At 37.0% G+C, this 23,485-nt stretch overlaps 1 protein-coding gene across 1 annotated transcript; it reads right to left on the bottom strand.

Annotated features, from left to right (window-relative positions):
• Window positions 1-1,945: 1,945 nt before the first annotated feature.
• On the bottom strand, window positions 1,946-21,599 carry BBS5 (Bardet-Biedl syndrome 5). The gene is made up of 12 exons (XM_065927893.1): window positions 21,470-21,599; window positions 18,893-18,975; window positions 17,225-17,290; window positions 16,693-16,742; window positions 16,452-16,579; window positions 13,802-13,937; window positions 12,816-12,911; window positions 8,855-8,917; window positions 7,331-7,465; window positions 3,477-3,560; window positions 2,504-2,527; window positions 1,946-2,354 (listed from the first exon to the last, which is right to left on the bottom strand). Exons 1-12 carry the CDS (start codon window positions 21,526-21,528, stop codon window positions 2,253-2,255), a joined length of 1,026 nt encoding a protein of 341 aa, XP_065783965.1. The 5' UTR covers window positions 21,529-21,599; the 3' UTR covers window positions 1,946-2,252.
• Between the last annotated feature and the right edge of the window lie 1,886 nt (window positions 21,600-23,485).

The raw sequence follows: 23,485 nt of genomic DNA, 5'->3' as shown, positions 1-23,485 counted from the left end.
CTTGTTCACACTCTGCCTTGCTCTACAAAGGATTTGATATGGCAAATAATAATAATAAAACCAGGAAAAAAAGTTAAAAGTTGACACTAGGGAAAGAAAAATCCCACAAAGTATACAATATGATTAATAAAGATATTCTGTGGTTTTAAGTGTTGATCTTTCATTAAATAAAAATTTTAAAAATGGAACAGATGTAACCCTATCTGAACAATGTAATCAACAGAATGCAGCAAAATCAGGACGAAGTGCTACATCCCTGGTATTATTTGAAAAACAGGCTTTATACATGAAAAAAAAAGAATATACAACTAGAACATAATTTAAGTTGTTGACTATAATAGAACACACCATATTAAGTATGGGATGCATAAGGCATGACTTGAAAAAAACTGATCCTTTGTTTATATACAAATAGCATCATATACTTCTTCATGAAACATTTTATTATAAAATTATGTTATCACATTATAAAAAACTCAGTCGGGCTGTAAATATACTGTACTTTCAAAGATTGGTATTCTTAAACATGCTCAAAAGAACATAAGCTCCATAAACACAGGGATTTGGGGAGGTTTGTTTTGTTCAATGCTATAACCACACGACCTCACGAGTGCTCCATAAATATTTGTTGAAGGAATGAATGAATGTCCTTAGATCAGGGAAATATGTATTTTTAAATTTCAAGGTCTCCATCCATGAGTAAAGGTTTTTTCCTCTTATTTTACATCACGGTGAAGTCAATGGTACTGTCAGCTGCTAAAACAACAGCTGAGAGAAGAGTTCGTTGACTCTTTTTCCATTTATAGATGCCACTAAAGGTTTTAACACACTAGAAAAAGCTAACAGCTGCTCTGTTTAAACAATAAATGACTCATTTCTCTCTACACGTAACACCTAACATTTGAAAAGATTAATGAGTCAGATGCAAGCACCATATGACATTTGAGATTATTACTTACTAATCAACAACTTTATAGTCTATTTTGCTTGAAAAAGTATTAAAATAATATTCCGAGCTGCATTTTGTGACCTGTATACATTTTTCAAGCACACTTTCCCCCTAATATAGGTTATTATAACTCCATCCCTTAAAAATCCTTCCCTGTTTAAATACAGAACCAATTAATAGCTTTTGTTTATTGATATTTATTAAACTCAGGTTGTGTGCGTGTGTTGCTCAGTCGTGTCTGACTCTTTGCGACCCCATGAACTGTAACCTGCCAGGCTTCTTTGTCATGGAATTCTCCAGGCAAGAATACTGGAGTGGACTGCCATTCCCTTCTCCAGAGAAACTCAGGTTAGCACTTGATTATTACATGTCTATGGTTGTGCATTATCTTAAATGATTTTACACACTCAATTTTTTCGCTCTAGAGAAACAGGGTTCCTTTGTTTAATTTTAATGTTTTGACAAAAGTTCATTACGTTTCTTTATACTGAAGCAATACCAAAAAAAAAAGTGATGCCAGAGAAGTCACCAAATCTTACCTGACCAAGAAATCAGAAAATGTTGAATTTTGAACACTTCAAAGAAGTTTCAATGAATACAAAGAGAAAGTCAATAAATGAACTATTTATTTACAAACTAAAGTTATTTCCTTATAAATGTATTCCTGCCAAAATGATATTGAAATTATTTACAAAACAGTGCCCAAAACTTTATATAGGGAATCGATAACCTCCAAAGTTAGCTATAATTTTTGGCTTCTACATAAATGATTACCTAAAACTGGTAAGCTTAAGGTTTGTAATTTATATATTCAATTTATATTAGAGCTATGTGATAAATATATTTAAATTTTATAATTAAGAATTTTTATAATTTTATAAATATATATAAATATAAAAATAATTATAATTTTATAATTAAGAAAGCAGTATTTGATTATTCCATAAGAAGAGTCTTATACTTTAAAATAATACTTTCAGAACATTTAATGGTGCTGCATAAACTCTTTATTAAGCTCAATATAATACAGTCTTTTAATATCCACAGACTAATAATTTATAAGTACTAGGTACAAAATAAACATATTTATAACAAACCAGATACATTTCGATTACAATTTCAAATATAATTTTTGTAGAAGACTGGCAGTAAAATCTTAGATAAATGAGTTTTTCCTTAATCATTAAAAACCTCTCTTAAAAACTTTTTCTGTAAATGTAAAAACTATTCCATGCCTTATAGTAGGCAACTAGTATCTTTAATCTTGAGATATCTGTAAATAGAAATTCAGCTCAACTCAAGATCAATTCATTACTTCCCAAAGTCCCTGTAGGGTGAATCCATCCTTCAATTTCTCTATTGCAAGCCCCAGTTCTTCTGAAAACACAGGTTCGCGATCTTGTTGCTTTTTGGGAGATAAGAGGATAAGATGGGAATAGAGAAGGTGAGCAAGGAAGAGGAAAAAAACAAAAAATAGGTTTCACATAAGTGTGTGAATACTGAACACTGGAATATAGAAAGTTTTTTCATACACTATAGGTAAAATATCCTTACCTTGTTGCCATCAGCAAAATAAGCCTATAAGACAAAGAAAATTATATTTCACATACTTGACACATAATAGGTTAAGACGTTAAGGAACAGGTAATTAACTTACAGAAAAATTCTGAAACTAACTATTTTATATTCTGTTACTGTGTTTCTAATGGTTTTCTCACCTATTTTTACAAAGCTGGTAGTAGAATTCACTTTTGTCAATATTAATGTCTTCAAGAGTTATGCTAAATTTAAGTGCTAAAACTGTGCTTTGTAATTGGTGTATAGTTAGCATTGTTAACTTGAAAGTAGATAAGAGAATGATTTAGCAGATATAAAATTTAACCCCTACTTTTGGTTTAAAAGAAGATGCTGGCAAAACAAAACAAAGCGATAAGTGCTTCAATGTGTCAGCAAATGCACACACTTAGGTTACTGTAGTTTATAATTAACTATCTTATACTTAGCTTAAAATTTTTCATTCTCAGAGCGGTATTCTAGTCAGATTCATAGACCATGGTATATAGAAAGCTTTATTATTATTTTGGCTACTAATTAAATAATACAGATTTGCAAACAAAGAATTTTACTGTTCAAATAGAAATCCATTTTAAGATAATACACCTATAAAATTAAAAGGAGGGAGGTCTTATAAAGATTACTTATGGAAAGTATAGATTTTAAATTAATTAACTATATTTAACATATTCTATTATCTTAAAGTATGAAGAAACTTTTCACATATCTGAAATCCTCTGAATAAGTATGTTCTCAAATTATTTCTCAGTTTGGTAATTTAAAAGTATTTTCTCACACAGAAAATTCCCTACCTTGGAAAAAAAAATTATTCTCCAACTCATGTTTAAAACACTCTAAAAATTCTCAAGCTTTAATGATATTTTACACATTTAAACCATTATTTAATTGAACATGACTCAGATAAAAAAAAAACACAAGAAATTTAGTGATGCTCCTTCATAATAATGCTCACCACAAAAGCATCCGAGTGATCATCAGAGTCTATCTCTACATCATCTTGAATTTGTTTGACGGTCAGAGCTTCAAGGGGCTGTGGCTGAAAATCAGTAGATGTTAAAAAGAATCAGTAGATGTTAAACTGCATCAATAAGACCATATTAACCAAATAAATAATTTTAGTAGAATATGCTATAAGAATTGTAAATACCTGTAAAAGGATATCACAATTACCAACTACTCAAGTCTTACAAAAATCACTGCATAATTTATATTCTATTAAAACTTACATGAACAGTAAAATGAGTCAGTTAAATCTTAAGCTTTTAAATCTGAAGTTAATATTATCAAAAGAGTTAAAATGAAAAATTTACACAAACTTGATATGATACTTAGAAATATTCATAAAGAAAAAAAACTCTCATTGGGCTTTATCTGATTTTCTGATAGTTAAAAACTCTCTGGTAGTTTAAAAACCTAACTTGTATAATAGCATATTTTAAAATTTCCTCAAAATAGTCATTGAAAAGAATTTGTGAAAAAAGAAATTCATGGGGAAAAAAAATACACTAAGATTTGTATGGAATATTCTAAAGGTAAAGCAAAATACATATAGTGCTGATATCTATTAATTTTTCAAATATCTGAATATCTTTAGTGTATGAGGTACTATGCTGGCTACCTCCTCTGTCCATGAGATTCTCCACACAATGGGAGTGGGTTGCCATACCCTCCTCCAGGGGATCTTCCTGACACAGTGATTGAACCCACATCTTTTACATCTCCTGCATTGACAGGCGGGTTCTTTACCACTAGCACCATCTGGGAACCCCCATGCTGGTAACCACCTAAGGTATAAAGTTTTCACCCTCACCACAGAAGGTGCGTAATACAGTTGGAGTGGAGTGAAGGATAAAATACAATTATAAATAGCTAAATATCAGGTTGAACTATAAGACATTGCCATTTTAATTTAAAAAATGGTCAAATATTAAGAATATCATATGGTTCAACCTACAGACAACAGCTGTAACAAATGCATTATCTATTGTAATAGAAGAGTTGGCCACAGCACAACTTCTGGCTTGCGCACGCCAGAAACCTTCGTGAAGAAAAGGCTGGCAGGTGCCTGAGGGCTTTTAGGACAAGGATGATTTTCACAGATAGGATTAGGGGAAAGGGCATTCCTGGCAGAGGGGATCAGCATCAGCGAAGGTGAGAAACCACAGGGTCTGGCTGAAGATGAATAATACATCTTCCAGAACATGAGAGTCCCGCAAGGCAGAGGAGCCAAGCAGGAGTATTGTACCGAACAATGCCCGGGGGTATCACTCACACTGTGGTTGTGCAGATAAGCTGGGGAAGGTAGACTGGAGTCTACTGAAATTCTTAAATACCAGCTCAGACAATGTGGACTATTTATGGGCAATGTGTGGGGAAGAGTTGATGTAGGAGTGTACTGCTGACAAGAGATTGACTTCATTCCCTAGTCCGAGAACAGCTGGTATTTCAACCATGTTTAGAACTGTGTGACTGTGTACAAGTAAATTAACCTATCTAAGCCTCGGTCTCCGTAACGGTGAGATAGAGATTACAATGATGATGATGATACAGTTCATAGTGCTTTTGGCAGGATTAAATGAGATGAGGCATATAAAATTCTTAGAGTAGTGAACAACAAAGAGTAGGCACTCAACACAGTCATTCAACAATTCTGACTATTCATTAAGAGTCTATTATGTGCTACTTTTGATTGCTGGAGACAGAGTGGTTAAAGAAAATAGACAAAAATCCCTGACTTCATGAACATTATTTATAATGGAGGAGACTGATGAGTGTTACCAAAAATAAAGCAAGCAAGCGAGAGAGCAAATAAACAAGCAAAATAAGGGATAAAAAAGTGACAGGGGTTGTTGTTGTAGATGGCTAGTCAGGGAAGAGCTCCCTAAACAGGTGTCTTTGAAGTAAGGACTTATATGCAGTGACAAAGTGAGTTACTCTGGCTAACTCCTGTTACACACTGAGGGCCAAAGAAGAGGAAAAAAGGAGAAACAAAAGGTAGCAAGAGAATGGGTAGCAGTGTCTCCCAGGTGCTGGCCACTTTACGGACACAATCAATAACTTTGTGAACGAGATTATCTTTATTTTATAATGTGAAAACTGAAGCTCAAATCTGCCTAGCATCACAAATAAATAGTGAAATTAAGAACAAAGTCAGAATTGTCAGGTTCCAAGGACCATGCTTGTTCAACATTATTCTACAATCAAAAGTAGCAAAGGAAACTGCAGTTTAAGTGGAAAAAAAAGGGATAGGAACAGGGGAGAGGATGGTTTAACTGGCTGAATGTTTAAAATGAGATAACGGGAAAAATAAAAAATGGTGAATCCCAGGGTTTTGAGCACATCTGACTTTGACAATAAGGTAGTAAATAAATAGATAAATCGGTAGGATTTTGATTTTGAGAAAAAATGACAAGATTTTAGGTATGCCAAGTTTGAGATACTCAACCATGTCCTACTGTATCTTACTGATTTGCAAAGTTATTGATTAAATTACTAAGAGAAAATTATAAAGGAGAAATTCAATTCATGTTATTTGGAATGCTCATCTATGTGAAAATACTCAGTAATACTTGGAACCATGGTAAGCTGAGAGAGTCTGCCAAGGTCAGAAAGATCTGGGAGTCATCTACATAAGTGCCAGCTGAAGAAACCAGGGGAGCAGGTGATATTGCTGAGGAACATACAGAGGAGGCAGAGCCAAAGGGGGAATGCTGAGAGCCGTGCAGGTTGGGAAGAAAGCAGAAGGGATGGTTAAGGAGATAAAATACCTAAGAGTGTACAATATTGTGTCAACAACCCAAAGACAAATTTCAGTTGGAAGGGGAAGGGGATACATATGGAATTTGACAGGGAGAGAAAAAAGCAGCACAACGAAGTTGAAGTCAGAGGGTACGAGTTAGTACTTGGCTGCCGAATCTGACTTTTTGATCTTCCCTGGCCACCTGCTAATGTCCAAGAGCAGCAGAAGAGACAGATAATATATGTGATATATGATATAGCTCGACATGCACAGTACTGTTTGAGACACTGAAGAAAGAGTGGGTGGACACCAGCAATAGACCAGACAGTGAGGGCCTCAGCAAAAGAACAGACAGCAAGGGAGCCTGGGACAGAGCGTCCCTGGCAAGGGCACTGCTGTCAGAGCAGATGGTGAGGGGTCTCTAATGGAGCGGCTGGGGGGACACCAGTGAACCACCAGATGGCGAGGGGCCCACGTGCAGAGGCTGAAGAGTAAAGTCAAAAGACAGCTGATGGACCTGGAGCGCAGTGACCGGGGCAGAAACCAGAAGTCGTGAGCAAGACAAAGAGCAGACAGGCAAGCGTGATATTCAAAGTATTTCATAACTGATTTGGAAGAGGCTCTGATAAATATGAACTGACACAGGCCATGTTGATGGAGCAGTCTCCTGCAGTTGCTATATTGTGAGTCACTAGAGGAAGAAAATAGTGTCTGTGCGGCCTGTAAAGTTTGACCAAATGCTAACGGGTGGCTGAAGTAGAATAAAAATAAAGTTGTCAGAGCAAGAGATTTAAGTCTCTCTACATCAGAAGAGCCTTGCACATGGGGACATCTTCGGACAGACTGCTACACAGACTGCTACACAGATGGGCAGGAATGAATGGTGAAGCAGCCAGGGAGAAGACAGGTGGTAGGCACAAATAAGAGTCAGCCATACTAATGAAGCAGAGTCTGTATATTCATCATTTTAAACATGGTTTAAAATTAAATTGTGCATACAGCTGAGGTTTATAGATTATGTAAAGACAATTCAGCAAATTCTATACATCACACACTGAACAAAATACCTTTTCTTCCATCTCATAATCCACTCCAAATATAGGATTGGCAGAATAGACTTTGTGAAGTGAGTTGATCTCCTTAACTGATTCTTTTAGTTTTTCCACAGGATCTATTTTGAAGCCAAGAACATATCCTCCACTCTACAGGAAAAAATAATGAAAAAACAGAAAACAAGCCTGAGGAATCATATTTACAACATATAAACTACAGTTCTAATTGTTCTTATTTCAGAACACAATATGTAAGTTGATTTTAATTAAATTTTTTATTATAAAAACTTCCAGCATACACAAAAATAGAAGAGTAGGATAACTGTCCATGTAGCTATCATCCAGCTTCAACAAGTAACAACATATGGCCAACTCTGTTCTATTTTTAGCTTCCCCAACCCCCAAATCTCCTCCCCTTACCCACTCAGAATTATTTTGAAGTATCCAGATATCACATAAATTCATCTGAAAATATCAAAGGTAATACTTCAAGATTAAAAAAATACACTACTGTAGATTATGAAGGTCAAGGGAATTAAGTTTTTCCTGAGCTCAACCTTGAAAACGAATAGACTATATATTAAAAGCAAAAAGGGAATGGCATATCTGTTGTTGGAGAAAAAGCATTAAGCAATTTGCTCTGGGGTGAGAGTATATGTTTTTGGGCTCAAATCCTGGTTTTACAACAAACTTACTAGCTGTGTGATATTGCGAGATTTACTTTCCTTATCTTTCTAAGTTTTTTTTTGGCCGTGACACAAGGCTTGCAGGATCTTAGTTCCCTGACCAGAGATTAAACCCAGGTCATGGCAGTATAAGAGTGCTGACTTTTAATCACTGAACTGCCAGGGAATTCCCATATAAGCTTTAATTTTCTAACCATAAAATGGTTATCATGTTGTTGTGAACTTAGTAAACACTCAATAAATGGCAGCTACCAATGTATAGGCCAGGGGAAAGGAGTAGAAATTCCTGTTTAAATTTAGAATTCAGAAGAGAAACACCTATTTCAAAAAATGTATAAGAATAAATTACACCTGGCATAATGGGGCACAGCAGTTTCTAACCAGATACAGTATAACCTGTGTTTGATAGTATAAAATCTCAAATAGGGTGCGTGTATCTTGTATACCTGTGCTGCTCCATCTTCTGAATCAGTCAGACCTAGAAGCAAAAGCTAGCTCTACCACTTACTACTCGAGACCACAGACAAGGTTCCTAACTTCTCCGAGCCTCAGTTTCCTTGACTGTAAAATGGGGAAAAATAGTAACTGTATCATATTATAGGGTTCTTTAAAGACTGAGATAATGTCACGACCATAATCATAATTAATATGTCTGCCCAATAGAGAAACATAAGCAGGATTCTTTCCATGGGAACAATTAGTATATGACTTCAAACTCTTCTTATAACCTCATGTTACAGCTAATATTCTTCTTGGATATAACCTGGTTATTATATAAATAAAACTAAAAATATAGACTGTCATACAGTTTTTTAAATCTATTAAAGATTAATAAAAATATAAAACATCTTACCTGCTGAGAGCTTTCTATGACAAGAGCTAAACCAAATTTTGAATCTCTAATCTTTATTGACCGCTAGATGTAAAATGAAAAAGAAAAAAAAAATGTTTATTTTTATCTGACAGTAGTGACGTTTTAACAGAAGTTTTCCAACTTTTACACAGTTAACTACTTTTCAAAGTCTGAAAAACAGAATTCTTCCCTTTTCTTTTTCCTCACACTCCCATGGAGATCAAGTAAATAAAAATTCTCATACTGGAAATAGGCAACAAATCTGTATGGTAATACAAAGACAATGCCTCTGAAATATGCACAACATTCTGACTTAAATGTTCTCTGCTTCAGGGAGTCTGCAACTTCTCTGAATATTTTAAACCAAAGACCAACAAACAGTATTTTAGTTATGGAGAGCCAGTGTCTTTGGTGGTTCCCAAGGCTAGGTTAGTTTTTAAAAGTCACACGTGCCTTCTGTTTCTTATATCATAGATGGCTAAATTCTGAAAGAATCCCCATTCCATTTACTGAACAAAAAAACGAAAGTATGGGTATTCATCACTGGGCATCAGGGAAGCCTGGGATAGGTCAAATGGAATTCACTCAACTGGTGAGTGTGACATGAGGATGAAACTTGGCTAGCAGATGAGCAGTGACACCAGTAACCTGGAAGAAGGTTAGAGGGATAGAAGCATAATGACATGCAGGACCTGTGGAAAGAGACACAAAATGTACTCACTGGTAGGGTTAGAGAGAACCATGGAGAATCTAACATGTGACCAGCAGACCAAAGGCCCTGGAAGGACAGTATCTGTGGTAGGTGATGGTGTATCATACACCCAGAAAGATGGGTATTGTAAGGTGAGAAAGAAAAAGAGAGACAGACAGACTAAATGGTAATCGTAACGAAAACCTGGCCATCCATTAGATTACTTCATACCCTGCCAGGAGTATACACAGTCCTGGTTAAGAACCATAGAACACTGGCATCCTGGTTGTGAACGGCTAATCTAACCAGGTGACTGAGGTTGACAGAGGCTGTCAAGAAAGAAACTGGCAAGATGTGTATATATATATACATACATCTATAGGAGTGGAAAAACCATAGCTTTGACTATAGACGGACCTTTGTTGGCAAAGTAACATCTCTGCTTTTTAATATGCTGTCTAGGTTGGTCATAGCATAAAGAAAGCTGAGTGCTAAAGAATTAATGCTTTTGAACTGTGGTGCTGGAGAATACTCTTGAGAGTCTCTTGAACTGCAAGGAGATCCAACCAGTTAATCCTAAAGGAAATCAGTCCTGAATATTCTTGGAAGGACTGATTCTGAAGCTGAAACTCCAATACTTTAGCCACCTGATGTGAAGAACTGACTCAATGGAAAAGACCCTGATGCTGGGAAAGAATGAAGGTGGGAGGAGAAGGAGACGACAGAGGATGAGATGGTTGGAAGGCATCACCAACTCGATGGACATGAGTTTGAGTAAGCTCCGGGAGTTGGTGATGGACAGGGAAGCCTGGCATGCCGTGGTCCAAGGGGTCGCAAAGAGGCGGACACGACTGAGCGACTGAACTGATAGGCATGGAGTCAGGGCAACGGCTGAGGCACAGAGCTGAAGTTAGAAAATGATTGCCCAGTGACAGACTGGCAGTATCAGATTGCAAGTTGTTCAGGCCAGGCCGAAATCATTCCAGAGTCCATATTTGGCAACTGTATTCTTAAAAAACAAGAAGTACACTACTTGAAGAACAGAAAGCACAGGGTTGTTTACTACTCAGTAATTAACTTTTCAGCATAATAGAGGCTGAGCAAGCTATAGCATACGTAAATGCAATACAAAACAGCAATGAACAATACTAGCATCAATTATATCAAATGCCTGTGTAGACTCTCACATTTTCCTAGCTATGATATAAATTCTTATATTTCTTTAGATGACCAGAAATAATTTTCTTCCTATCAGAGCCTATAATTTTTTTGTTTAAGGTACTGCTTTTCTCCACCAGACTGAAAGCTCCTTAGAGGCAGAAACTGCGTACCGGTTCATGACTTTCATTACTGAGCACAGGGTAGGTGCTCACTATTTGGCAAATCAATGATCAGATATTTTAAAGCAATTCAGATATCAAACAATTTAGCAAAATATAGGCTTGGGAATATTTTGCAAATAATTATCTTTCTCACAGGTCAAGAAATCTTTTTTAAAAATAAAATTTTCCAGGTATCACATACATTGCGTCTAATACTCAATAAATATTTATTAATGAAACTGTTTAGTCTTAAGACTACTTATATTCTACAATAAGGGTGATCATCATAGGATAACCTCACAGGATTTTTATTAACTATTTTTATGTTTCATGTAATTTGCACTAGGATCTGATGAGCAGTTTTTTAAATACATAAAATGAAATTCTTCAGCTTATTGGAGTTTACGATTTGTTTCACTGAATCACACACTTACCATTAAAGCAGTGCAGAGTAAAAAGAATCACTTTTATCTACTCCCAAAACAAACTGGTCTCAGATGTAATTAGTTCTTATTCTAAATTCTAACAGCTTTAATTTAATTTAAGGTAAAATCATTATCAATAAAAGCCATCTTGATTCCTTTCACCAAACCTGTGGTATGAATCCAGCTTACACTACAGGCTATACCTGAATACAATAAAAACACTTCATTCACAGAATCAATGAATCCATTCTGGCTTTAAAAGGGTTTGAGCAGAAAGTTGCAAGCCATAGAGTGAGCCATGCCAAAGAACCACTATATATTGGGTTGGCCTTTAAAGGTTGTTCAAGTTTTTCCATAAGCTGCCCTGGAAAGTGCTTTGAATAAAATCTAAGAAAAATCACCTTAATCTGTGTGATAATTATTTAAAATTAAAAATTTATTGAGGTATACTTAATTTACAAGGTTGTGCCAATTTCAGGTACACAGCAAAGTGAATCTGCCATACAAATACATATATCCACGCTTCTCCAGATTCCCTTCCCATATAGACCATTACAGAGTACTGAGCAGAGTTCTCTGTACTATACAGTAGATCCTTATTTATTTTATATACATTGGGGGCTTCCCTGATAGCTCAGTTGGTAAAAGAATCCGTCTGCAATGCAGGAGACCCCAGTTCAATTCCTGGATTGGAAAGATCCACTGGAGAAGGATTAGGCTCCTCACTCCACTATTCTTGGGCTTCCTTTGTGGCTCAGCTGGTAAAGAATCCACCTGCAATGTGGGGGACCTGGGCTGGATCCCTGGGTTGGGAAGATCACCTGGAGAAGGGCAAAGCTACCTGCTCCAGTATTCTGGTCTGGAGAATTTCATGGACTGTATAGTCAATGGGGTCACAGAGCTGGACATGACTAAGCAACTTTCACTTCACTTCACTTCATATAATTAGTGTGTATGTGTCCATGCCAATTTTCCAATTTATCCCTCCCTCCCTTGCCTACCAATAACCAGAAGTTTATCTTCTGCATCTGTGCTATTTAAATTTTTAGAATCCAGTATGTGTGCATGCATGCTTAGTTGCTGAGTCGTGTCCCAACTCTTTTACAACCCTGTGGACTGCAGTCCACTAGGCTCCTCTGTCTATGGGATTTTCCAGGCAAGAATATTGGAGTGGGTAGCCATTTCCTTCTCCAGGGGATCTTCCCGACCCAGGGGTTGAACCTGAGTCTCCTGCATTGGTAGATGGATTCTTTACCACTGAGCCACCTGGGAAGCCCAGAATTCAGTATATTTTTCTCTTAATGAAAAGAGAAATATAAGCTGATAATGGTGCTGTTTCCCTTGATTGTAAATACAGTTGGGTCTTTCTGATTATCAACATTTAAAAAGTATGCTCTCAGCTACACTGCTGTCACTTAAAAAGGGGAAGAAAGAACTCATCTAATCCCCAAAGTCCTATTAACTGTTGAACAGAAATTATTTATTCTACATTAAAATAAGGTCATCGAAATGCATGCACTTACAATTTGCAGATATGGTATACTGACGTTAAAACTGTCATTCATATTTGCATGCCACACAATTCTCACATTGGTAATAAAAAAGGTTCCTAAATTTCCCTGTAAAGGAGAGTGATGAGAGGGACATCAGTGATCATGTCTGAATACTTACTCTTTATTTTCTAAACATGAGAATAATTGTGATTAACACAGCAGCATAAAATACCAGAATTGAGCATTATGAGGAGTTACTCAGATGTGGAGTTGTCTATATCCTATAGCATATTTATCATAGTCCACAACTAGAACTTTTCTAGTGAGCAAACTTTATTCACAATTTAAGCTTGTGATTCCATGTTTAGCAAGAGCTCTTCAATCACAATGGTTTACCACAGTGATTATCAATTGAAACTAGGCTGTAACACCCATGAAGGTTGGAAACTATTCTTAGTAAGAGACAATTTTTTTCTAGAAATTGATTTGTTTCTTATTCCCACTATTAGTTGCTTATATGTTTCATCTGGTTATAATTTCAAGAGGAAATGAAAAGTTACAATAATGGATGTAGGAGTCACCAAGTGAGTTAACATGTTTAATTCCACAAAGACTGGATTAAAAGGCTTCCATGACAGTCCACCCTATGACTCTCCTCAATTAGCCTAGGTTATCATGCTGTGGAGGGTAGTGCAGTAAGGGAGGAAGAGTGAGACTGTGGGATAAACTAGATGTGGAAGTCACCTAAGTCTTTAGGGCCCAAGTTTTTCATCTGTAAGTGAATAATAAGAGACTGGACTAGATGATCCTCTAAGGTCCACTTAAGCTCTAAAGTTTACATAAAACAACTGTTGCTAAAAAGAGTATAAGGATATGAAAATCAGAGTATTATTTATATCAAGTGCTATAATGCTAATATTAAGAGTTAAATAAATATACAAACCCAATCATATATGGAAAAATGATTACCAAAGAAAGCACCACCCCAAAAGGTTTGTTAGTTCTTTGCATGGTACCTGATCACTGGATAAATTCCATACTCCATTGATTTTATTATATATATTTTCTTGTGGTAATAATCTTAGTTGCTTATTTTGAATTAGAGCACTTCTCAATTTAAAATCACGATACATTTTAGAAGTTTCATATGCTCTATTAAAAAAAAGAATAAAAGATTAATTCAAAAAGAATAAAAGATTAATTCAAACTGAAAATGTGGTTTTCTTAGATTATGTCTACTTATCTACAAAAATACACAGTTGTACATCATTCAAATAGCTATTAAGGTAAGTTAAAAAATATTTTTGTTAATAAATTTTGGTGATTATAGTCTTTTGTAATATATCTGTTTGTCATTTCAGTGTAGTATTTACAAATTTTTATTTTATTTTATTATTATTATTATTATTTTTAGTATTTACAAATTTTATCTCAGTAACCTAAATTTGAGATGTCTAATTTTAATATATAAAGTATGGCACAAATGAGAAGAAGCAAATTTTTTCTTTAAGCTAAAAAACAAACAAAACAAAACAAAACAAAAAAACATACACACACACACACACACAAAAAAAAAACAATCCTTGTAAAAATAGACATGAATATTAATTTTTCTATCAAAAAACTTCCCTTCATTTCTCTGTTTTTAGGTAAAAGCACAATTATTCTCTTAACATAAATAGGAGTACAATTACTTTTCCTCTGAAACCTGAAAACTTACGCCCACATCTACCTATATACAGAAAATTAGAAAGAATCTGTACCAACTCCAAAAGGAACTCTAAGACAGAGTATGTATCTGTGTGTGTTTGCATAATAAGTTCCTAGACTTTTTCTTTCTGTGTTTCCCAAAATAATAAAAACAGGAGAAAACTCTGATTAACTTTTGGTTAATTCTAATTTTAACTCCACAAAAATACAGGCTAATTTACCCTTTTATTAAAGCTAAAGTGTTTTCTTGGCCTGAACAACTTTAGAAGTCATTTATATAAGTTATAATATGTATTGTTAAATTAATGATTTTTACTTTAATCTTCTAATATATGAATTACAAAACAGCAGAATTTTAGCATCTGCCCATAAATCTTAATTTCCTTTAGGACTGTAATCATCAATATTTAACCAGTGGAAAAAAATGGACATTATTTCTCTATGAATTGTTTTGGAGGAACACGCAACATTTTTATACTATTAAGAAAAAGAAGATTCCTGGATCCCTTCATACTCCATTTCATATTACTTCTCTAAGTGAAATAAAGAGATATCAGTCAGGTATGTGCTTAAGAGAACTAAAATAAAACATGCTTTCAAAAAAAAAAAAAAAAGCTTTCACACAAAAACTTGTATATGCATGTTCATAGAAGCATTATTCCTAATAGCTAAGAAGCGGAAGCAACCCAAATGTCTATCAGCTAATGAGTGGATAAACAAAATATGTGTCCATATAATGGAATCTTATTCAGTTATAAAAAGGAAAGATGTACTAATATATGACACAACACGTAGCATCTCTGAAAACATTACATAAGTGAAAGAAGTCAGACATAAAATGTCACTATATTGTGTGATTACATTTATATGAAATGCTCAGAACAGGCAAATCCATAGAGACAGAAAATAAACCAGTGGTTGCCAAGAGCCACAGGGAGGAGGGAATGGGGAGTGACTACTTTGAGGGTTTCTTCTTGGGGAACTGAGTAGTGGTGAATAGATCAACACTAACAAATGGTAAACCTTAAAATGGTAAATTTTATGTTATGTGAATTATATCTCTAGGAAAGTCAAACCATTATATAGATTAAAAAATCATCAACAAAATTGTAAAAAATAACTAGGAAACTAATAAATTTGCAATACACATAACAGTAAAATTAAGAAATTTACAACAGAAAACTATATACATAGCCAAACAGTATGAATAATTTCAACATCACTAGTAATGAAAGGAATTCAAATTAAAACAACATAATAAAACACATACATACTATATGTCTGCATGTAAAAAAAATCGTATGTGTGTGTACTTTTTTTCTCCTGGCCTGGCATCTTAGCCAAACTTTTAAGAAAACCACACCAATTAGGGCTGGTTTTTAAAAAAAAGAGCTGAGGTATTAAAAGAAGAGAATAGCTAAACAAAAACCCAAAACTCTTTAGAGAAATCACCCAATCATGCCTTCTACTGTTAGAAAAATAATCATAATTTCTTAATTGAATTATTCAACTGTCTCTGTTTCATTTTTTAACTATCTCGGTAGCTAATTTAACAGACTCTTCAAGCAGTCTTATGTGTTTTATAAATACCGTGAAAGTGAAAGTCGTGCTCAGTCGTGTCTGCTCTTTGCGACCCCACGGGCTTTACAGTCCATGGAATTCTCCAGGCCAGGATACTGGAGTGGGTAATCTGTTCCCTTCTCCAGGGGACCTTCCCAATCCAGGGGTCGAACCCAGGTCTCCCACATTGCAGGCAGATTCTTTACCAGCTGAGCCACCAGGAAATACCTTCAAAGTGTTTATTAAACAGTAATGTAACATGTTCTATGTATCTTTGGGAAGTCTGCAACAGCCCTTGGAGGAAGGCAGCACCACATGTCAATATTTTATCCTCTAAACCTTTATATCATAAAATTACCTTAAAAATATTCAATAATCTATCAAGTATTACCATACCTGTGTACTGCAATCACAGAAGTATAAAGTCTAGGACTTCCAGGAACCAAATTCGTAAATATAAACTCAAAACGAGTACTGTTACATTTTGTTAGTACATAAAGAGCTTCAGTTTGGCCTCGTAATTTCTGTAAGAACAAATTTTAAGAGCAATTTCTCATTTACAGTGAAAACAAACATCAACCTCAGATATCTACTGTTTCCTCACTATATATATTTCAATAAGATTTTTCCAACTTACAGAATTAGCAGTCCTTGTTGTAATATTCAATATGCAGTTGTAACCAATAGCTAAAATTCAAAAGTAAAGAATTTAAAGAACATGATACACTGAACTAAGGGGGAAAAAAAAAACCATATATACACAGAACTCTGAGCTTAAAAAATCAAATATATATAAAAATACAACTTAGAACTTTAAAAAATTTTAAGAAATATCTACAAATTTAAATTAAATAACTAAAAGAAATATAAAGCTAATTCTGCCTCTTTTAAACAAACAAAAATAAGTCTAGCTGGATAATCTACAATAGTTTAAAAAACAAGTGAAACAACATTTAACACAATTAAAGGTTGTACTTTTTATTAGAATTTAGATCTCCCTTAAAACAGGTTATAGAAAATTTCAAAGTAAAGGAGAAAACAAAACCAAAAATCAAAACTTTTCACATATTTCATGGTATAGCTTTTTTTTTTTTTGGTATCAAGAGCCACTGTGCAAGCTGATGTGACAAATTACTTTTTCTTACATGCATTCTAACAAAGATACTTACAAAGATTGACTCTGGGTAATGCCAAAGAGTGCCAGACAATTCTTAAATTTGTTACCAAGAGTCTACCTAAAAGCAAACAAACAGAGCATCAGGTTACCTTACCTAAGGACCTACTTTTGCAGTACCGAATGAGATGGACATGAAACTTCTGGCCCAGCATCAACACCAACACTTGTAGATGCTTGTTACACATTTATTAATTGAAAATATTGACTGAGCATATAGACTCTAGGTAAGGTATACAATGTGTGATTTAGAATCCCAGAGAAACAAAATCTGACAGTTAATAGAAAAAGTACAGGTATTCACTGCCAACAGCTTGGTTTGACTCAACTGATAAAGGAGAAAACTTTGTACTTTTTTTTTTTTCTCTATAGAAGATGTTCCGGGGGTCCTAGCAGGTCAGATGCAGCCAGCTGAGTATGTGTGAGAGACAATATAATTACTAAGCCATTCAGTGAAATTACCTTTCTCAAAGAACTCTCATATACACATGAATCCCTGCCATATGAATGCTCTCTTAGCGGTTCTCATTTAAATGAGCCATTTTCTTTTTCTTTTTTTTGCTACGAGCAAATTTTTTCCTCATATGAAGTTATAGCTAAGCTGAAGTCTGTTAAAGGCTTATGTTTTTCATCCTTAGCCTCAAACTGATGTTCTTACACTGAAATATGTACAAAGTTAGATAAGCTTCATTTCTCAAAGTGTATCCTATCGTAGTCCCTACAGCTGCCCCAAGGCAAAAAAAAAAAAAAAAAATCAAGTAAATCTATGCATGGTAAACTATATGTCTTAGAAATATATAATACCATTGTGTGTGTGTATGTGTTATGTTGCTTCGGTCGTCTCCGACTCTTTGCAACCCTATGGATTATAGCCCACCAGGCTCCTCTGTCCATGCAATTCTCTAGGCAAGAATACTGAAGTAGGTTGCCATGCCCTCCTCCAGGGGATCTTCCCAACCCAGGGACTGAACCCACACCTCTTAGGTCTCCTGCACTAGCAGGCAGGTTCATCGCAACAGAGGATGAGATGGTTGGATGTCATCACCAACCCAATGGACATGAGTTTGAGCAAACTCTGGGAGGTACTGAAGGACAGGGAAGTCTGCCATGCTGCCGTCCATGGGGTCACAGAGTCTGATTTGATTCAGTGACTGAACAACAACCACCTTGTTTACCACAGCATTTCTTCACCAAATTACAGCCATGGAATTCTTTTGATGAGTAATCTATAGCCACAACATACTCCTTCCTCCATGAAAAAACCCCTAGAATATCTAAAATCAGAGAAACTAAGCCTGTGTGAATGCCAGAGTGAGATGCAATAGGCGATTCTAAAAACAAAGGCAGGCATCTCAAGGGAAGCTGTAGAGCATCACATGATACGTTTGACAAATAGTAAGTCACCTAGCATGGCTACAGTGTAAAGTTCCCACAAGACCACAGAAGACTGGTCTTCTGGACTGCCTGCATCAACTGGGGTCAAACAGAAAAGAGATGGATCACTTAGATTAGGTTAACTGAGGTTTGTTTACAGGACTTATTACAATAGTATCAGGAATCATAAGCGACATATGATGCTGTTTCCTATCTTATTCTCCAGCTAATATAACTTAACATTTTAAATTTAAACCAGAAACATCAAATACATTAGAAATATACTCACCTCTATCCCCATTATTTCCTTTGGTGTCTTCAACTGAATCTAAACAATCAATAAGGACTTCTCCAGGTCTTGTTTTCATTTGTCTAAAATAAATATAAATGCTTTACTATTTTAGCTACAATACCCGCTTACAATCGTCGGAGAGAAAAGACATCTGTATATAACAGACAAAAGTATAAATGATACAGTACCAAATGTTCAGCCATTTGAAAATAAGGTTTGCAAGAACTTAAAGATCCTGGCGATCAAGTGGGGCCTGGTGTGACCAGGGACATGCAGAGAAGCCAGAAATATAGAGAAAGGATTTAGAAAAATAAGAGAGAAGAGAATTCATGATTAAAGACCTTAGAAGTAAGAAATGATAAGAGAATGTGGGGGCCTGGTTGGGGAAGAAGGTACATGTTGAGAGAGAGTAAAAAATACAATAGGATAAGTGAGAACAAACCAGATTATGGAGAACTAGAATGCCAGTCAGACAGACATGGGTTTTATCTGGTGTACAGTGGAGAAGCCCCAGAGGTTTCTGTGTAGAGCAAAGAAGTCATGCAGTTACAGAAGGAACAGATTAAAGCAAAGCAACATTAAGACTTGGTAAAAAATCAGATAAAGGAGACAAAAGAAAATAAAGAATGAAGAATAGGTTGCTGACTGACAGAATGCAACCTAGAGTGTCCATAAAAAAGAAAAAGAAGAAAAGAAAAACCCAGCAGAATATGTGGTGGAGCTTTCTAACACATTCTCAATAAAACTAACTCAATTATCTATTGGAAATACAGACATGATCATATCACCTTCCTGCTTCAAAGCCAAGTTATCCCAATGCCTAGAAGGAAGTCCAAAATCCTCAACTGAATATTTCATAATCTGGCTAATTTACCTTTCTATTTGCACCTCTTCCCTCTACTTGCCAGATCCTGCCTTCTAATCAATGAGACTTATACCTCTAAGACTCTGTACCTAATTTTTTTTTCCTTCCTTTCTTCTGGAATACTCTCCCCCTGTCTCCCCTAGCAAGGTCCGACTCATTCATCAGGGCTCAATTCAGATATTATATTTTCTTTGAGGCCTTCCCTAGGAAGAATGGACTTTTTTGTTTCTATGGTCTTCCAGCTTTTTGTTCATTTTTTTCAATGATGGTATTTACCACATTTTTAATATCCTGCATTAATGTATCCCTGCACTAGAATGGTGGGGTGGGGTGGGGTCATTTCCTATCATTTTGTATCTTTATTTATTTTTTAACTTTTTTGCATCTCCAACCATGGGATTCTCCAGGCAAGAATACTGGAGTGGGTTGTCATTTCCACCTCCAGGGGTTCTTCCCTACCCAGGGATCCAAGCTGCTTCTCTTACATCTGCACTGGGAGGTGAGTTCTTTAACACTAGCGCCACCTGGGAAGCCCCAGTTATCAGCACAGTAACCAGCACATACCAAGGATTTGATAAATGTTTAATAAACTGAAAATGTTCATGAAATGGACATTTGCTTGATCAAGAACTTTCCAGGGATAATAGAAAAAGTCAAACAATGTGTGCAACATATTACTGTCACATAACTACAAATTGCATTCTCTCACAACTGTCTTAAACGATCCAAGACCATCTTAGTAATAGATATCTAAGCCACAACTAAGTCTGGGAAATTAATATTTCATTTTTTCCACCGAGGAAAATTCTGTTCATAATAAAGAATCATGAGAAGTGGCTAAAAAGCAGCAAACCATTACCAAGAAACTTAGCTTTACTATTTTTCAACACTTAATACTCAATATTGGATGGCATCACTGACGCAATGGACATGAGTTTGAGTAGGCTGAGGGAGTTGGTGATGGACAGGGAAGCCTGGCATGCTGCAGTCCATGGGGTCACAAAGAGTCGGACACGACTGAGCTACTAAACTGAATACCCAATGGGCATTTTTTTCCTGGACTGCTGGCAGCAAGTTTCTAACTATTCTTTAAAACATAAAATTTCCTAAAACAGGATTTCTGTTTGAGAGACTTCAAAAGGAGGTTCCTTCTTACTGTTGGTGATTTAGATGAATAACCAGATGGAAGCTTACCGTGGGAATAAAGTTTGCATGCTTGGGGATTCTAGAGAATGCTTACTCCCACTTCCTTCGGAGACTCAAGCTTTTTCTAAGGGCCAGCAATGTATATCCTTATTCTAGACCTAGTTTCAGAATGCTCGTTTCCTGAGTCGCTGCCCCAGGTTCCTTCCACCGTACGAAACTGGCACGGCAAGTTCAATGGGGTGTACTAGACGCCCAAGCCCTCGGCGGTCCCGGCCGTGTTTGGGCTCAACTTCCTCATAGATTCCCCTGGCCAAGACAGGGCTTGGGATCTTACGGGACCGAAACGGCGTACAACCTATACGAGCCCCGGCTGTGGCGCCTCGAGAGGGCCGCAGGGCCCCGGCCAGTCTGGGGTTTCTTGAGGCCAGCACAGCAGCGCCAACCTCCTCCCACCCTCTAGAGCCCGGTGAGCCGCGGGATCGTAGACACCGCCCGCGGGTGGAGAAATGGCGCTGCGACGCCTTCTAGAGGCTCCAGGCCCCGGGGGAATCTTGGCGACTCACTGTGAGTACACGTCGAAGCGGACATCCCGGTCCTCCCAAAGCGCGTCCAGCACCGACATGGTGACCACTGCGGTGGAGGCCGGGCGGCGTCCCGCCGGCTCCAAGGCAACCACTCGCCTCTGTCACGACGTCTACGGAGGGTGCCGAGGCCCAAACTTCCTCCAGGTAACGTCGCGCTTTCCCGGCCCTGTCGGATTTGTGGATTTGAAGCTCCAGGCAGGATTCTGCGGCTCAAAGAAGCCGAGCTGGCCACCGGCCAGGAGCGGGTGCTTGACTTCTGAGTGACCTTCCTCGCCTCCTTAAAGCTCGTCGCAACCACTCTTTCCGTTTCTCTACCCTGTCTAAAAATTCAGAAATTTCCCTGGCCGTCTGCTGGTTAAGACTTTGCCCTTCCAGTACTGAGGCCCCCGGGTTTGATCCCTGATCAGAGAACTATTAATAAGATGTTGCAAGCTACAGGGTGTGGCCCAGAAAACAAAAACTTTTTTTTTAATTCACCTGTAAACATGTGCTACATTTAATGAAAAAGCAAGGATAATGTAGAAAGTCTGAGAGCCCTGGAAGATTGTTCCCAGATCTTAAAACTTAAGCAGTAAAACCTGAACGTTTGCACAGATGGATGTCAGAATTGTTATATCCCAGTCCTTCATTTGTACGTTCCCTCTACCCCGCTGTTGAAGTGGAATGTCTCTGTTCTCCTCTGACTGCCCCACCATTGTATGATGGGAGTCTTGGGAGCCCTAGTGTCTTTAGTTTCACAGGTCACCAAGGGGAATTGTGCTTCAAAGAAATGTACTTAATGGCTTATGGCCAGGAGCTTCATTTGTCGTTGTTGTTCAGTCGCTAAGTCGTGTCTGTTTCTTTGTGACCCCATGGACTGCAGCACTCCAGGCTTCACTGTCCTTCATTATCTCCCTTGGTTTGCTCAAACTTACCTCCATTGAGTTGGTGATGCTAGCCAACCATCTTTGTTCTGTCGCCCTCTTCTCCTTTTGTCTTCAATTTTCCCAGCATCGGGATCTTTTCCAATCAGTCGGCTCTTCATGTCAGGTGGCCAAAGTATTGGCGCTTCAGTTTCAGTCATCAATCCTTCCTGTGAATATTCAGGAGCTTCATTTGCTCAGATGTAAATAATTTAGATGATGAGATCCTGAATTTTGAAGTGATGCTGTAATGTCAGGAGAAGGCAATGGTACCCCACTCCAGTACTCTTGCCTGGAAAATCCCGTGGATGGAGGAGCCTGGTGGGCTGCCATCCATGGGGTGGCGAAGAGTCAAGCACGACTCAGCGACTTCACTTTCACTTTTCACTTTCATGCGCTGGAGAAGGAGATGGCAACCCACTCCAGTGTTCTTGCCTGGAGAAGCCCAGGGATGGGGGAGCCTGGTGGGCTGCTGTCTATGGGGTCGCACAGAGTCGGACACAACTGAAGCGACTTAGCAATAGTAGCTGCAGCTGTAATGTGATGAGACAGAAACCTTTGGAAGGAGAGAACATTTTTTGTTGTTGTCTTTTGTTTTTCTTTGGGAGAGGCATGAATTGTTGAGGGCCATAGGCATAATCCCAGGTGGCGTCTAAGAGTCCCACTCCTGGTGTACATATCTTATGTAATCCTGCCCCCTTGAGTGTGGAAGAACCTATGAAGAGGAAAGCATATCAGTTCTATGATTAGACTATGTGGTGTACCAAGGTGAAAGATTTTTGCAGATGCAATTAATACCTTTTGAATTAGGAAAAAGAGAGACTAGCCTTGGTGGGCCTGAACTTATCAGGTGAGCCCTGAAACTAGATTTTCTTGCTGGCTTTAATGAAATAGTTTCCAAGTTGTGATAGATCTACATAGCTAGGAACTGAGGGCAACCTTTAAGAGCTAAGAGCCAGCAAGAAAACAGTAACTCCTGTCATCCACCCACAAGGAACCAATTCTGCCAAAGGAACCTGAATAAGCCCAGAAGAGGTCCCCAAACCTCAGATGAGATCACATTCCTGCTGACACCTTGATTTCAGGTAAGACC

The sequence above is a fragment of the Muntiacus reevesi genome, chromosome 3 (assembly GCF_963930625.1).
Source record: "Muntiacus reevesi chromosome 3, mMunRee1.1, whole genome shotgun sequence".
NCBI classification, from domain to species: Eukaryota; Metazoa; Chordata; class Mammalia; order Artiodactyla; family Cervidae; genus Muntiacus; species Muntiacus reevesi.
This window is presented reverse-complemented; position numbering and strand designations above follow the sequence as displayed.

Excerpts from the sequence above, each read along its gene's own strand:
- BBS5 (XM_065927893.1), bottom strand. The coding sequence starts at position 21,528 with ATGTCGGTGCTGGACGCGCTTTGGGAGGACCGGGATGTCCGCTTCGAC. Across the intron at positions 16,580-16,692 it reads CAACAAGGACTGCTAATTCT|AAATTACGAGGCCAAACTGA; the intron begins GTAAGTTGGAAA and ends TTGTTCTTACAG. Across the intron at positions 7,466-8,854 it reads TCATAGAAAGCTCTCAGCAG|AGTGGAGGATATGTTCTTGG; the intron begins GTAAGATGTTTT and ends TTTTTCCTGTAG.